The sequence below is a fragment of the Xiphophorus hellerii genome, chromosome 8 (assembly GCF_003331165.1).
Source record: "Xiphophorus hellerii strain 12219 chromosome 8, Xiphophorus_hellerii-4.1, whole genome shotgun sequence".
Taxonomy (NCBI): domain Eukaryota; kingdom Metazoa; phylum Chordata; class Actinopteri; order Cyprinodontiformes; family Poeciliidae; genus Xiphophorus; species Xiphophorus hellerii.
In genome coordinates, this window is record NC_045679.1 from 21,124,193 (window position 1) to 21,140,144 (window position 15,952).

General features: G+C 38.9%; 1 protein-coding gene across 1 annotated transcript; it reads right to left on the reverse strand.

Moving 5' to 3' along the window:
- Positions 1-1,498: 1,498 nt before the first annotated feature.
- ttc33 (tetratricopeptide repeat domain 33) lies at positions 1,499-15,692 on the reverse strand. Its single transcript, XM_032569657.1, has 5 exons — positions 15,593-15,692; positions 15,037-15,267; positions 11,761-11,842; positions 6,615-6,746; positions 1,499-3,183 (listed from the first exon to the last, which is right to left on the reverse strand). Coding segments are annotated over exons 1-5 (822 nt in total). The 5' UTR covers positions 15,595-15,692; the 3' UTR covers positions 1,499-2,808.
- Between the last annotated feature and the right edge of the window lie 260 nt (positions 15,693-15,952).

Genomic DNA, 15,952 nt, shown 5'->3' on the forward strand with positions numbered 1-15,952 from the left:
AGCAAATGCTGAAACACCACTTTCTAACAGCATAAAAACAAAGCAAGGTTCTATATCGCAAAACATCACATCTACAAACCCTGTAAAGTATCATTTGAAATCTAACGTATGTTTTTCACTCTGAAAAGGGGAGACAAAACGCTTCAAAACAGTCAAAAGGCTGATCCGTTTTGCGTGAAATGCCAAACTGCTCATCAGCTGACTTAGTTTAATGACACGTCCTCGGGTATCAACCGTCCAGAAAGCCTCTCGTCTCATTTGCGTGAAAAAGTCTGAAAAAGCTGAGTCACTCCTAAACTCCCCCAAAGACAAGTGGAAAATAAAATGAGTCCTATCTAAAGAGCACTGAAAACGATCTGAATTATTTATGCTCATTATCAGATGGATGGATTTATCAAGAGTGGAATCGCCGCAAAGAGGAGCAGGAGAGGAGTTTATTACCGTTAATCAACAGGGATATCACACTCTCTTCATCCATCACATTTACGCCTTTAAATGTTCGACTGGCTGACTCAGACGCCAACATCTGTGCTCGGCAAAAACAACAAGGAGAAGAAAGCAAACCTGCTATATGTCATGTGGCGTCATCTTTCAGTTGACCTCAGCCCTGTGGGACGCATGTTGGATTAGTCTGACTGAACCATGTAAGTCAACAAACACACATGCTGTAGGAATGTCTTCCAACTGAGTTATGATTAAGACCGTGTCAGTAAATATTGAGCTGTTTGTTGACCTTTTTCTCTTTCTGAGCCCCAGTTTCTGACATGACCTAAACACAGGCTGTGGAGCAAAACTTTGAAGGTTGTTATTCATCCTTGTTTTGGGGAGGTGTGTTCTGTATTATTTGTCAAAAAAATGTGAATTCGTTTTCCAATCTTAATTCATCATATTTAATTAGGTTTACACATCACTGCATTTTCTTAGCTTGATAAGGGAATGCATTTTCCAAATCCAGATTTGATGAAAGTACTTGGATGTTTTACCTTTTATTGTTTTTGCGAATCAATCAAGACCAACAAAATTTGTTGAAGTTTTTTTTTTTTTTTTGACAAAAAAAAAAGTTGTTGCAGAACCTTTTCAAGTTCTGCAACAACTTCTCTATTAGTTTGAGGCCTGGGTTTTGATTAGGCCACTCCAGAACATCCATCTTATAGTCTTCTGTGTAGCTTTAGCTGGATGCTTTTGGTCGCCTTCTTGTTGGAAAATAAATGTTCTCCAAAGCCGTAGCTCTCTCGATGCTCAGTACCCCCCGCCCCCCCACTTACGACTAATAGCACCAAGTGGCTGGGCCTCTGTTGAATTAGGTCATTCACTTTAAAGGAAGTGACTATGTATTCAATCACATATTTATGTTACATATTTTTATCTGTTATTTGGTAGAAATCTGTTTTTTTCAATTGTTATTATGATTGATAGAGAAAAGCAATGAAAGGGTAAATTCAATTTTATAGAAACTGTACAAAACTGTGAAAGAAAAACTACAAAAACTCTCAAGAGGTTAAAATATTAAAGGATTGATTTAATGTTAAAACTAAATTTGTTCACTTTATGACACTTGCAATAGAAAGGAACAGCCTAGCATGTACTCACAATGACAATCATTTCCAGTTTAGAAGTACGCATCACAAAACTGACCGTTTCATACAAAAAATGATTCCGGTTTGCATTCATATTAGAAAAACAAAAAACTTTTGCTGTGCGTGAAGATAGATAAAACACGTCTAAGTAACGAAACACACTACAATAATAACCAATTTCAAAATAAAACAAACTGGTTGTCTCTTATTAATGCAGTGCCTTGCAAAGGTAATTATACCCACTGAACCTTTACACATTTTGTCACATTAAAACCGGCAACCTCAATGTATTTTTCTGGAATTTTATGTGATATGGAAGGAAAACAATACAAGGTTTCAATTAAAAATGTGAACCTCAGTGCAACCACTTGCCTTTAGCCCTTCTCTAGTAAATACAGTCTAGCTGTACTAGGAAAAACACTAGTGATCATCACGATGACCAAGGAACATAACAGACTACTATAAGTGAAGTTAGTTTATTAAAAAATATCTCAAGGTTTGAACGTTTTACTGTTTATCTAGCATAATATGGGCTGCTTATATGAATTGACAGGCTGGGCAATTTGAGCTATAATCAGAGAAGCAGAAGAGACCTTTGGTAACTGTGGAGGAGAAGCAGAGATTCACAAGTAAGGTGGGGTAATCTGTCAAAGGAATACCTGCTTCTCTACCAGGGGTCTCCAACCCTGAAAAAAAAAAGAGATCATAAGTTCAAATCTGGTAGACATACAGCCTAAAAGATTGGCACGCAGGTGAGCTGAATGCAAAAGCATGCCACACATTTCAAATTTTTTTATCGTGGAAACGTTGAAAAACAAATATAAATTTCCTCCCACTGATGCTTTGTTCTGGTCCGTCACATCAAATACATTAAAAGGTCTGTTGTTGCAATGTGACAAATTGTGAAACACTTTAAAACTTTACCAAGGCACCGTATACTTGAGCATCTGGTTCCATTCTGCATAAATGGGAGCAGTGGCCTCTAGCTGAACATTGAACCGACTCTCACTGACTGAAACGTGACTCCCCAGGCTGATCTTTCCACGTTCGTTTCCAGCCCCATGAGTCACAACAGATATAAAAACTTAACGTTCACATTTACCTATAATTGATGGTAAAGAGGTGGGATAGTTAAATACAAAGAGTTGCAACAACTAGGTCTTCTGTGATCTTTGTGTCAAATATTAAGTTTACGCTTTGCACGGGATAATCAGTTCAATGTGAGAGCAGTTCAGAGTCCTCTTGCTTTAACAAACTGCTCGCTTGCCGGCGTGTCCGTATCCTGCGATCCCTCTTCCCCGCTCACTACGTTTCGTACATTCCCCTCAGCGTCTATCACCACTGTGGTCCTCCTCAGCTCCTCGTACTGCGTCTGCCTGTCAGCGACAGCCACACAGGCTGCTAGCACTTCATCGGACTCAAAGTCGTAGTCCTGCTCCAGCTCGGGGGCATTGAGGATCTGCTTTTTGGTCTCCTCCTCCTGTCTGATCTTCTCCTTGGTGGCCAGCTGCTGCTTCTGTAAGGTCCAAGCCCATTTCAGATCCTCCTGCCACAGGCTGCGCTCAGAGGGACACAGGTGGATGGCAATCTGGAAGGACCTCACAGCCTGCAGAGAGAGCGCCAGTAGGAGGAAAGTTTTGAGGAAGCAGTGGAAAATGTGAAGTGCGAGGGGCAATCATTCAGGAAATGAGCTGGAAGTCTTTGAGATGAATGTTCACACAAGAGAAACATGCAGCATATCTGGGGTTATGATCCTAACCTTCTTACCCTTGACAGCTGTAGTTTGTTATGAAGATAGATCAACATCTCTCTGCTGAGTCGTGACTAGAAGATTGCGTTGAAACCTGCGGTCCCATTCAACAAAATCGCAAGAGTCTCTAGTCGTTCATGCAACCAGGCGCCTGACTTGACAAATGACCATTTGATCCCCATGAATTGGTGAAATCGATTTCATCCGACACGCCAATAAAGTTGACTGATGATCTTACAAATCAACTCTGACAAATATCAGAGACTTGTCGAGCATCTCCTAAAGCGGTTGGAAAATAAGGTGAAACTCAGCAGAGTTTAGCTCCTTAAATCAGCTGCTGAGGCTCTGACTGAGCTTCGAGGAGCCTGAAGAAAAGTTTTGGGATACATTTTTGGGCTTAAAATGAAGATTAAAAGAAAAGATATGTTAGCATTTTCAATCATTTTACAGAAGACAGATGATGAAAATCAGCCATCTGACATATTTACATGAAACTGTTCATTAATAAGTACAGTATTTTCTTTTCAGATAGGCTTTCCTTTTCTTAAAAGAACAGTAAAGACAATCTGTCATTCACATATTAAACTGCCGTTGGCATCAAATGTTGCAGATTTTTCAGAAGCCTCAAGGAGAATCTAGGACCTTACATTTCCTCTTTGATTTCTAAAACACTGCCAACATCTTTGAATCCAATTTGTCTCATGACAGACAGAGGCTAAAGGCTCAAAATAAATAAAACACAACAGCTCTGTTGTACTCTACTAAGGTTTCCTGCTATCTTTCAAAAGTCTTGCTCTTTCTCTCTCTTTCACAGACAACATGCACAGCATTCATGTCTGGATAAAGCAAATACAGTTGTCTTTCAAATACTTTCTTACATGTGTTTAATTTTTAAATATCTCATTATGATTGAAAACATTTGAGCTTGAGTCTTCTCAAGCGATTAGATATTATGCTTTCAATGGCTGGCGATATATTGGATTTTTGAGGTACCGTATGTCACCCCAGGATGTTATTTAGCAAATTATCCTGAGATGAAACACTAAATATATGCAAGATGACATCGGGGCTGCTAATCATCTTATTAGAGATCCCTATTTAAAACACAAAGCTTTAATTAAATAAGTTAGCTGTGGTCAAGTAGAAGCGGCTCCTCACAGTCACTCCCATCCTCCACAAAGCATCGTCAAAGCAAAGGTTCGAATCAAGTCCAACATCGGGGAACGCACCGATTTACTCGGCTTCACAGCTTTTTATTTTACCAACGTAAAACTCCGGAGCACGGTTAAAAGAAACTCAAATAGATGTGACTGGACCTGAAATGAACAAAGAAATAAAAGCTGCAGTATTTGCAGGAGTAAATTCTTCAGGTGTATGAACTTGGATGTTATAACTCACACTGATGTGCAAAAATGATTTTTCTCACTGCCATACCAACTGTTGTTGTTAGGGAGGAACGTTTCTAGCAGGTTAACACATCGAGGAGTACCACAGAGGAAAGGATTAGATTGTTTTATTTTTTACAAGCAATAATAGACTTGAGTTGCAATTAAAAAAACTTTTGAAAAAAATAAAACAGAACAAAAAAAACAGGTCATTTAATCCTCAATGCCCATCCAAAGGAAAATCCAGAGAAGATAAATGTATTTGTAACAGAGACCATAAATCCCAGCATATTGTTGACATGTTGTTTTATTTTTTGCATAGTCTCTTTACCCTGAATTGAGTTTACTAGAAATTAAAAAAAAAAAGCAAGAACAGAACAGTCAATTAAAGTAAAAGAAAAACAAAAGATTGTCTGAATTGCCAAACAGGCACAGCCTGAACATGTTGGTACACCCAATGTTCTAAAACACGACGGAACAAGTTGTACTAAAAATAGATATTTGTTCTGTCATACCAAAAGGGCTTCATTTTGTGAGGAGGTGTGTCTATATTTAGTTTTGTTTGAGCTTAAGTAACTTTTGACACTTCCCTTTGTTGTTTTCGGGGCTGTCGGACAGGTCTCCCGCTCTAAGGCATGCATGAGCGAAAATAACCTGAAGGGGTTTTTTTGTCTTAAACCAAGGCTGCTGGGAAGGCGGCAATAAAGTCACTGTGATCCACAGGTTTCACATATACAAGCCCCGGCGTGTTCCGAGACAATTTAGTCAATCGTCTGGGCCGCAGGCACCTGGGTGCGCTTCATATGAAGAGCATCAGATAAGAGGGTGGAAGCATACAAAAAAATAAACAAACGGGGAAACAGAGTTATTTTTATTTATTTTTTCCATTTTTTTTCTTCCGAAGAGTTTTTGCGGCGCTAGTGGCTCGTATTTTTTCGACAGTAGGCAGACAGGAAGGAGGGTGAGGAGAGGGGGGAAGACATGCGGCAAAGGTCGTCGGGACCGGGAGTCGAACCCGCGACGTCCGCGTCGAGGACTAAGGCCTCCAAACGTGGGGCGTGCTAACCCCCTGCGCCACCACAGCACGCCCCGAAACAGAGTTATTTAATGTGTTACAGCGTACCTTCCAACACCGTTTTTGTTCTCAAAGTTCCATTTTCTTTTTCCAATATAAGCACATGTTTCATATATTGGCAAAACATCCACAAATATGGAGTCAGCAAATATTGAGATGGATGGTTTAATGGATAGATGGACAAAATAATGGACGGATACCGCAGGGAGTAAAGTCTTGAAATACATATTTTCCTTCTTCATGCTTTGTGAAACCTGGGAAATAAATTCCAGACTTTTCCGAAGTGCTTCAAACCATAGAGGAAACCTGCAGCTTTTCAGAAACCCGACGTTGATGAGTTCAAGATAACAAAATAAAAGATTAATTGCGGACCAAATGAACATTTCAACCCAGATCATGAACTGGTTGGGTATAATTCAGATCCATACTGGTGTGTTACAACAGGGAAAAAGCCTAAAGCTATGAAATGTAAATGCTATTGTTTACTGCGGCAAAGAAATTTTCCCCAAGGCTGTGACTTATAAAACAACTTGAATGCCTGAATGAAGTCGTATTCCTTTAAAATTTCCAAGATCCTTATCACAAAACATTATTTCTCGGAAGCCAGGAAGCTAGTTAATAAAAAACTAGATCAAGTTTGAACAAATAAAAGGTTGTTAACTAATCTTTCTCAATTTAAAACACAGCTACTACTGTAAATCTTTTTTTACAGCATTTCTAGATATTCACTTGGAAGAAGCGATTAAAAAAGGTGCTTAATTTAACTGATCAGTTGTTACTATCTTAAACCAAACCTTTCACCCTCTGAAGAAACCATCATTACTCACCAGGTCCACCTCTCCCAGGTTGAGCTGTGCCCGGCCCAGAGTCTGCCAGCCCTCCCACCACAGCGGCCTGAACTTCACGGCCATCTCTGCTGCCTTCACAGCAGGAAACACTTCATGCAGGATGGTCAGCACCTGCAGAGGAAACACACATGGAAAAAAAAAAGAAGAAAAGACTGCATCTATATTTCTGCGTATGCAACGTCATCGAGAAAATACCGATCCACACATTCGACAAGACACCAAAACCAAGCAAGGAACAGATAGGAACCCAATTCACTGATGAATAGGAAATATAACAGTAAATCAATAATATTCATTTTCTTCTGAGTGGACTTTTTTTTGGGGGGATAATTTAATTAATTACTAGACTATTCACACAAAAAAACAGAGATTAAATAGCAAACGTGAACTCTGATGGCGTCTGGTTGCAGGAAATTTTACTTAGAGGTGTCAATTAAATACTGAAACATTTTTACGTCTTTACCTCTGAAAGGATCATTAATTGTTTATATTGCAAATAGTATGGAAATCACAAGACAAGCAAAAATGATTAGGCATGAGATGGCATTTGAAATTGTTTTTCAGATCTTATTTTAGCATGGCAAGCTTTTACTAAGGCTGGTGGTGAGGTTTTCCACAGGCTGCCAATATTTCCAAATCTAGCATGTTTTGTTACAGCCAGAAGTTGAAAGCTCTAATGGAGAAAACAAAGTAACTCTTTAGTAAAAGAAAAGTAATAAAAATCAGCCTCTTTGCTGAGAAGTACTGCTTTCCCTCGCTCTCACAGCCTGAGATGCGCAGAGATGTCTGTCGTAGAAAATTGTTTTCTTTTCACTGTGCTTTTCCTCTGAGGGAAATCTGAACGCTTAACTGATACTGAAAATAGCTGACTCAGCAACATCATCTACACAAAAGACTGTTGTTGTAAGCTTGACTTAGTGGCTCTAAGTCTAGACTGCAGAGATTTACAATCAATTGACCAGAAAACATTAAAGCATCATATGCATCCCTTCAACTGCTACGTTTGATAAAGTCAAACAGTACGTTTCTGGGAATGTTTGATGTTAATCAATCAATCAATCAAGTTTATTTGTATAGCACATTTCAGCATGATGGCAATTCAAAGTGCTTTACATCATAAAGACGTAAAAATCAACAATCGAAACATTACATTTTTCCGAGAGCCGTCATTACACATCAAAATGTTGGTTACCGCGGTCCAAAAGCAATTCTGAACAGATGGGTTTTTAGTATTGATTTAAAGGCACTAAGTGCTTCGGCTGTTTTGTAGATTTCTGGAAGTTTATTCCAGATTTGTGGTGCATGGAAGCTGAATGCTGCTTCTCCTCGTTTCGTTCTGGTTCTGGGGATGCAGAGCAGAACCAGAACCAGAAGACCTGAGGGGTCTGGAAGGTTGATACAACCTTAGTGTGTTGTGGTGCTAAACTGTTCAGTGATTTATAAACTAGAAACAGTATTGTAAAGTTTATTCTCTGAGCTTCAGGGAGCCAGTGTAGAGACTTTAGTACTGATGTGATGTGCTCTAACTTCCTGGTTTTAGTCAGAACGACAGCAGCAGCATTCTGGATCAGCTGCAGCTGTTTGATTGATTTTTTAGGCAGACCTCTGAAGACACTGTTGCAGTAATCAATGTGACTAATGCGACATTAGTCCTCTAATCCTGAAAATGTTCTTCAGGTGATAGAAGGCCAACTTTGTGACTGTCTTTATGTGGCTCTGAAGGTTCAGGTCAGTGTTCATCACTACACCCAGATTTCGGGCCTGATCGCTGATTTCCAGCTGTAATAACAGAAGCATTGACTCAAGATCGTACCTCTTTAGGTCTGAAGATAATAACTTCAATTTTGCTTCTGTTCAGCTGGACAAAGTTATGGCACGTCCACACATTTATCTACTCTATGCATCTGTTTAGAGCTTGGATGTTAACATCTAATAAAATAATTTCTGTTTTTTTTTTTCTTTCCTGAGAAGTTTATTCATAAGTATTTTAAACGCATGCTCCATTTTACAAATCTGCGATAAAATATAACATGAATCAATACGTGATTGAAAATGTTAGGTTTCACAGTCAGGTGAATTTTCTCCACCTGCCAGAATAGGAAGGGATATAATCAGTCTCATTATAAAGTTTCAATAAAAGGTAAAACATTTGCAAAATTTCTTTGCAAAAATGTTTTGTCATTTTAATATAAAGCAATTGACTCCATATCTAGAGCCTATAAGGTTTACAATTAACCACATGAACATAAGGAGCAGTGTGCAGAGCAGCAGCACCGTCATGGGCTTTAAATTTCTTCCTGGAATTTCTCCCCTGACCCGAGCTCACACGTATCATTGTTGAAGTGAACTCGTACCCCTCCTCAATCTCTTAAACGCTACTCTGGTGTGAGCTTACCAGCTAGATTTCTGTCTGCGATATATTAACCATACAGTTCTTGATTGAGGGGGGGGAGCACCCGCTTTCATACCAGAGGTTTTACATATCCTGACAGCACTGATCCATCTGATACTTCGTAGGTTCTGAAGCAATTCACTCTCGAGTGTACAGGGCCATGACACGGATTTTTACACAGCTGTTATTTATGAGACAACGATGAAACCAAACTGCAAAAGTTGTTTGAAAAACTAACTGCAACCTATAATTTAGCAGCTTGTAAAATAAACTTTAGCAGCAATGAGCTGAAATTTTGTGAGGCCTTATCGGTGTCTATCACCCCGGAGGGTTTGCGTCCCCCCCGCTTCTTTGCAACACCACCTCAGTTCACCGAGTTCATGCAGACTTCTTAACATCCCACTACAGCATCTCAATCATACTTGACAGGGCCACTGCACCACTAGAACGTTTTCTTTAAAAGGAGGAAGCTCGCTCAACCAAGAAGTCAACTCAGTGACTACAAGCTGCCCTACAAACGAGGCCGGTTACATTTCACCAAAACTATATCATCTCCAATGCCAAATTACTTCATGCTACTAAGTAGCAGCGGGTTCCACTGTATGATGGAAACACATAAGACGAGGAGGTGAAAGCTGTACAGATGATGCCAGCTTTAGACGTGCAGGAAGCCGGATGTGTTGGGCACAATAATGATTGAATTAAACGGACACAAAGCATTGAAAGGAAGAAGAAGGGGGTCAGCATCATCGAACACGTCATCTGAGCAATGGTGAGGATCTGAGGTATGTCGGCTTATTGTCGTTTTATGGATGTAGAAGCATTAAGTAGAATAACTAACCGGCGCTGCTCACAATACACGCAGAAGCGCTGAAACAGTCAAGGCAACCCGAGGTCAGTGTGTGTGTAAACTCGTCATGGCTTGAGAAGAAAAGAAAAAAAAAACAACAACACAAAAACTGGGTAGAGTTTCTCCAGGCCTGGTCCACTAATGATTTCCTTCTCAAATTTCCTGTAATGGATAATATTATATTAGGCATGGAATACTCAACGTGATGAGAATGACTACAGTTACAAGGAGAAGGTTTATTGTGTTAGCCTGTATTGTATTAGTTATAGTAAATGGATAAATAACGGGAAGAGGTCCATTTTGCCCAACTGCATCCTCCAACTTCAAGACTGTTCGGCTGAGTTCAGAAATGATTTTCTTTTTTTCCTGAGGATGAACAAGAGATTAAAACCAGACATAAATCATAGACGCTAAAGTACAAACACAAACAGACAGAAAACAGATGGAGTAGTAGAAGAAGAAGAAGAAGCAAAAACACAGAAACTGAGTTCATTACAGATTCAGTATAGATTAGACTGGGAGAGTGGCGTCAGAATCAAGTTCAATCTCCACCTAATGACAAAAAATGGCCAAAAGCGTTTTCACTACTGGCTTGGTGACGATTAAAAGTGATAATTCACAAATGATGAGAGAAAATGTGACTCTTGCTGGAGCTTGCAAGAATAGTCAGACCACTTGACTCTTTACATGTTGAATTATGACGAAAATATTCAACATTTTATCTTTGGATTTTACGTGAAAGACTAACATGTAGTGATAATTGTGAAGTGGAAGAAACTGACCTCTGGCTAAGATGGACGGCCATGCATGGAAGGCAGTTTGTCAGACCGCATTTTATTTATGGGTATCATATTAAGTTGAATGCCACCGTTTTCAGATCTCTACTTGTAAAATAAAAAAGAAAAAAAGAAAGAGAGATAGCAACCTTTTAGTGCCACAAAAGCAACACTATCCTTCAAAAACAAGGAATAGAAATACCAATTTTAAAATGGTATTTGCTTAAAGGCTAAATAAAAATATTTGTATTTTCATTTCTAGGTTTTAGGAGAGAAAAAGAAGAAGAATTAACTTATTTTCCTGAATTCCATATTTTCCTGGTAAGTAAGAAAAAACACCACCCAGTTTGTGACCTAATGATAAAATAGAGAGAACAAACCACAATGTATTCCTGCATTATTATTGTCATTCTGTTGTGGAAATTTTTATGAAGAAACTGCATTGAAAAGTGAATTGCTAACACTGCTTTTCTAAAGACATTTTATATGACAAAATAAAGCAAAAAAAAAAAAACACCTTGTAATTCTGGTCTACTTTCAAAACACTATTCCACATTGCCTTGGCTAAAGATGATGGTGGCAGCATTATGCTGTGGGGACGCTTTTCCTCAGCAGAAATAAAGAAGCTGGTCACAGTTAATAAGGAAACAGGTGCGGCTAAAAACATTCTTCCTGGAAGAAAAAAGGCTTGAAAGTGCACAAGACTTTACACGGGGTTGACGGTTCTCCTTCCAGCAGGAAGCCCTAAACCTAAACATGCAGCCAGAGATGCAGTGGGATGGCTTAGATTGAAGCATATTCAAGAGTTTGATGTGCAGAGACCTGCAGCTTTAACCACAGATAAAGTTGGTTCAAAGCAGTATTGACTCAGGGCAGCTGGATACAAATGCAAACCACATTTTTCAGGCTTTCACTTGAAAGAAAAAAAGAAAAAATAAATAATAATAAAAATTTTGGTTTCACTTCCCAATTATACTCTTCATTGTCTAGCTCTGACATATACACTAATATAAATACATAAAAGCTTATCAATGGGACGTGACAAAACCCTCATGTGTGCAGCAGCAGGGACATCACTGAGAAACCAATAAGTTGGTAAATATATACCTGAGACTTCATTTCGTACAGCGGAGAGTCGTCTGGAGTCAGCTGAATAGCCTCATCCCACTTCTTTATGGCCTCCCAGTGCCTAAAAAAACAACACACACACTCATCTCTATGATTCCTTACAACCATGACTGTCCTACACTAATAAGACGCTTTAAACAGAATCAGCATGGCTTTGTTTTACTGTCTCAGCTCAAAGATTTTATATGCGTTATGTAACTAAAACACAGTTTGCTTTGTGGATATAATGAGAAGATTTGCCCTGATCACTTCTGCACACAGACATTTGTGAAACACATCTGAGTCATGCTTCAGTTTAATTTGATCCTCTCCCCACAGCAAATCTTTTTGTTATTTTCTGAGTCCAATTTATGCCTTGGTTTCAGTTAAGTACGGATTTCCAAGCGCTCATTGCTTAAATGAACCATAAGTAGATTTTTATTTTTATTTTAAAAATGCCAAAAGTTTCCCAGAACAATCTGCGTTGTGCAACACCTGTCCATCGGCCGGGCAGAATGGCAGAGGTATACAAAGGCTGCAAAGGCTTAAACAAACAGGCAGGTTTCTGCAGTTTAAAACAGGCTGAAAAATCAGAGTCTGCGAGGTAACAGGGCTGACGAGCGCTTGAGAAAAAACACTAAAACATACACAGGATTGGACATCGACAAGTCCGAGTCCACCACTGGTTTCAGCTGTTTTGCATACATTTGTTTTCACAGCACAGGTTTACTTTTTGACAGCACCGAATCGACATGTTCAATCTGTGAAAAGCGTCACTTCGAGGTCAATATTGACTCGAAACAAGTTTCCCAAAAGGAGGAACAAAGACTGAGGTGGAGTCATTAGTTTGACCTTCTCATTGTCACGTCAGCAGCTTTCACCGCTTAAAGCGAGACGGATGACCCGAGAAATCCGAAAGCAATTAAGACCACACGATGAGGCAATTAACATCGATCAGGTGAAACAATATATTCATAAATCATTCGAGTGGTTTTATAGGGAAGAGAGCTGACTGAGGAACTAGAAACTGAGGGAGCGCAGAAACCTTCGTTCCATGAAGGAAAGGAGGAAATTAAGCAACGTAGCACATGAGGCAAGAAACAAAAAAAACCCGAATCTTATATCTTTGTTTATCAGTCAAAAGTAGATTAGAGAAAGAAGGTTGCAAAGAAAGCACTAATTCTCATTTCGTTTAAGATGTAAACAAAAGTTTGAAAACAAAAAAAAAAAAATTAAAAAGTCAGGAGCTTTGAAGCTCATCTAAATACAGAAAACCGTTGAGAAATAGGAAGTTGTGACAATTCAACACACAACAATCCAAAAAAAAAAAAAAAAAAGAGAGAAGTGCTCCCCTCACATGAAGAGTCGTACAAGGGTTACTAGTGTGAAGGTTTTGGAGGAGTTAAAAAAGTTTCTTTCAAAACCCGAATGTCGCCAAATTTGGCTTTTGTAGAAGCAAAACCAGTCAAACATTTGGACACAACTTCCCCTTGAACTGAATGAGGGAGGCAACATCACGCCTTTTAAGATAAGGCGTTTTTAAACCTGTAGTTGGCAAGCTATGAGTTGCCAAGGAGTGAAAAAAAAGTTTATTAATGAATTAGAATTCATTACATGTTTTTATAGAAATAAATAATTGCTTCAAAATGCATAAAATAGCTGTTACAGACAAGGTGACTGCTCCGTATTTGAGTTGCTGTGTAGATTAACCAATCACACCTCACATCTCATCCTTATTTTATAACACCTGTCAAATGTAAAAAATGTTTATTTGACAAACCGTTTTTTGATGAGTGGTGGCCTTCATTGCCCCAGCCAATAACCTTGCTGACAAGCTGCTTTTTGCTAAGTAAAAGCAATGGTGTACAACTTTTTAAAAACATCTTTATAATACTGCGCCACAATGAAAGCATTGTATTTTTTACTGATTATGATGAAGTCAGAAAACAAGTAAACAGAAAGGCAAATATGACTCAGAAAACCTGAGGATGATGTCAGAAATACCGAATAAAAATACCACAGGATGATTTTGGCAAACTGTGTAAATCATTTGCATAATAATACGTGTCTGAGGAAGTCCAATGATGATTAAAGACAAACTGTCGTAAAGCATTAATAGCAGGATATTAGGCTGTAAATATGTTTCTTTTTCACAACAGGGTACAGCAGCTGACACTCTGGGTGTAAATTATGGTGCACTCAACAAATAAAGAGTAACGGCCGGAATAAGAAGCCCACATCAAATCTAGTTAAATATTAACTATTCACCGGTAGTAAAAGTACATTAAAATATCTACAGGAAGATTCCCAGAGGCTCAGATCAGAATCAAGGCCCAAGGAGCTCCCTGATTACATCAGAAACATTCAAACCTCCGTAATAAGAAACTCCCGTCAGAGGTCAATGTTGCTGGAGACGAAAATGCCCCGTCACCAACATCCCCCGAACAGGCACAACCTCAAATCTCTAAGCACCCATTAGGCAGCACCAATGTGGCATCATTTCCCAGCAAAAACCACTTTCTCTGGGAAAACATGATTACAGGCAGCAGCTAAAGGCCACAACATCACATCCTCTAACAGGGTTTGTATAAAGCAACTGCTCTTTTGACTGAAAAAGGCCAATGGGTGTAATATGATAGAGGCACAATAAAGATCAAGAGGCCTCTGAACTTGGCCCTGCAAAGTAATGCAAAGATACCAAGTGAATAACTATTACCATAAATTAAAATTTTTATATTTTGTTTAAATCCCATCAGTTTTCCAGGGAAAGCAAAATAATAGCATTTTCCCACTCCATTATTGTTGCAACACAAATATTATTATGCCATCAGGTGATAGAACAAAGTTTCACAGAAAGGTTTTTAAATCTCCCCCAGGCTTGATCAGCAGGTTAGCTGTGTACAATACTGCCCTCTCTTGGACAAATGGCAACAGCACACCTTTCTCCTCTAATAAAGGCCGTTCTGCCCAATTTAATTTATTTAATTAATTAATTAATTAATTAATTATTTAATTTGCCTTTTTTGTTTGGGGCGGTAAGCAAAAAGTATCCAACTAAAAAAAGGTTTCTTGATTCATTTTACTTTCATAGAGGACTGTTGCGGTTGTATTTTAGGACATCCTCACACAATCAATCAGAAATGTGCATGCATAACCTTTTTAAAAAAACACACTTATAGGATTACAATATTTCACCATCTGATTTGCATCAATAATCTATCTGTGTGGTGATCTGAAAGCAGTCAGTAAGGTGCCACAATGACAGGGTGCTCTCACCTGCCCTCCTCAGCCAACAGGGTCCCCTCCTCTGTCAGCCTCTTGCTCTTTGCAGCACAGTCCTCCAGCAGAACCTCCTTCTTCCGCTTGATGGCGTGCAGCCAGTCCACCTCTTCATCCTGACCCGCCTCACCATCACCTTCAGCTCGCTCGTCCTCGATCTCAAACTGCTGGACCACAGACTTTGACACCTTCTCGCCAATCTTCCTCTTCCAGCCAAATGAGGCCATCCTGAAAGACAAGACTTTTATTGTGAAATGCTAATAAAGAAGCTAATATGTTTATGTTACAATGAACAAAGTGGCTGATATGCACAGCATATTTCAAGTGGTAAATACTGGTTTATTTAACTACAATGTGAAACATGTCGTGAGGACTAATGTTATCAAAAAGCTGTTAGCTAGCGTTAGCATTGATAGCCTAGCTGATATGTTATAGTTCCGACACAAAGGGCATTAGCTTAGCAAAACAACACTTTATTCTGACTGAGCATTAATGAAAGTAGAGCCATTTAGAGTGATGTTCAAACAACTATAGGAGCTATGCACACACATACATTTACAGCTGCCCCGCATATAAAAGCTAATACGCAAAACCTAACTGTCAGCCATTGTTTTTAACCTTTAATGGTGCGTTCAATGTACATTGAAGAACCAGAATTTAGACATTTCGCTATCATTTTACAAGATCAAAAAATATATAATTATTTCTCATGTTTCTTTTTGCAAATAACTCTCAGAAAATGACTTCCCCTTCTCTATTTTGAGTATAAAGGTACATTAACGTGAAGCAACCTTAAATAGATGCGTCAGAAGCATGAATTTAAAGTGGTATTTCGTTTTCCCCGTAAATGCAGCATCACCCGGAAGATGTTTACAGCTTATTTCAAAATAAAAGCAACCTGTAAATTTAAAGG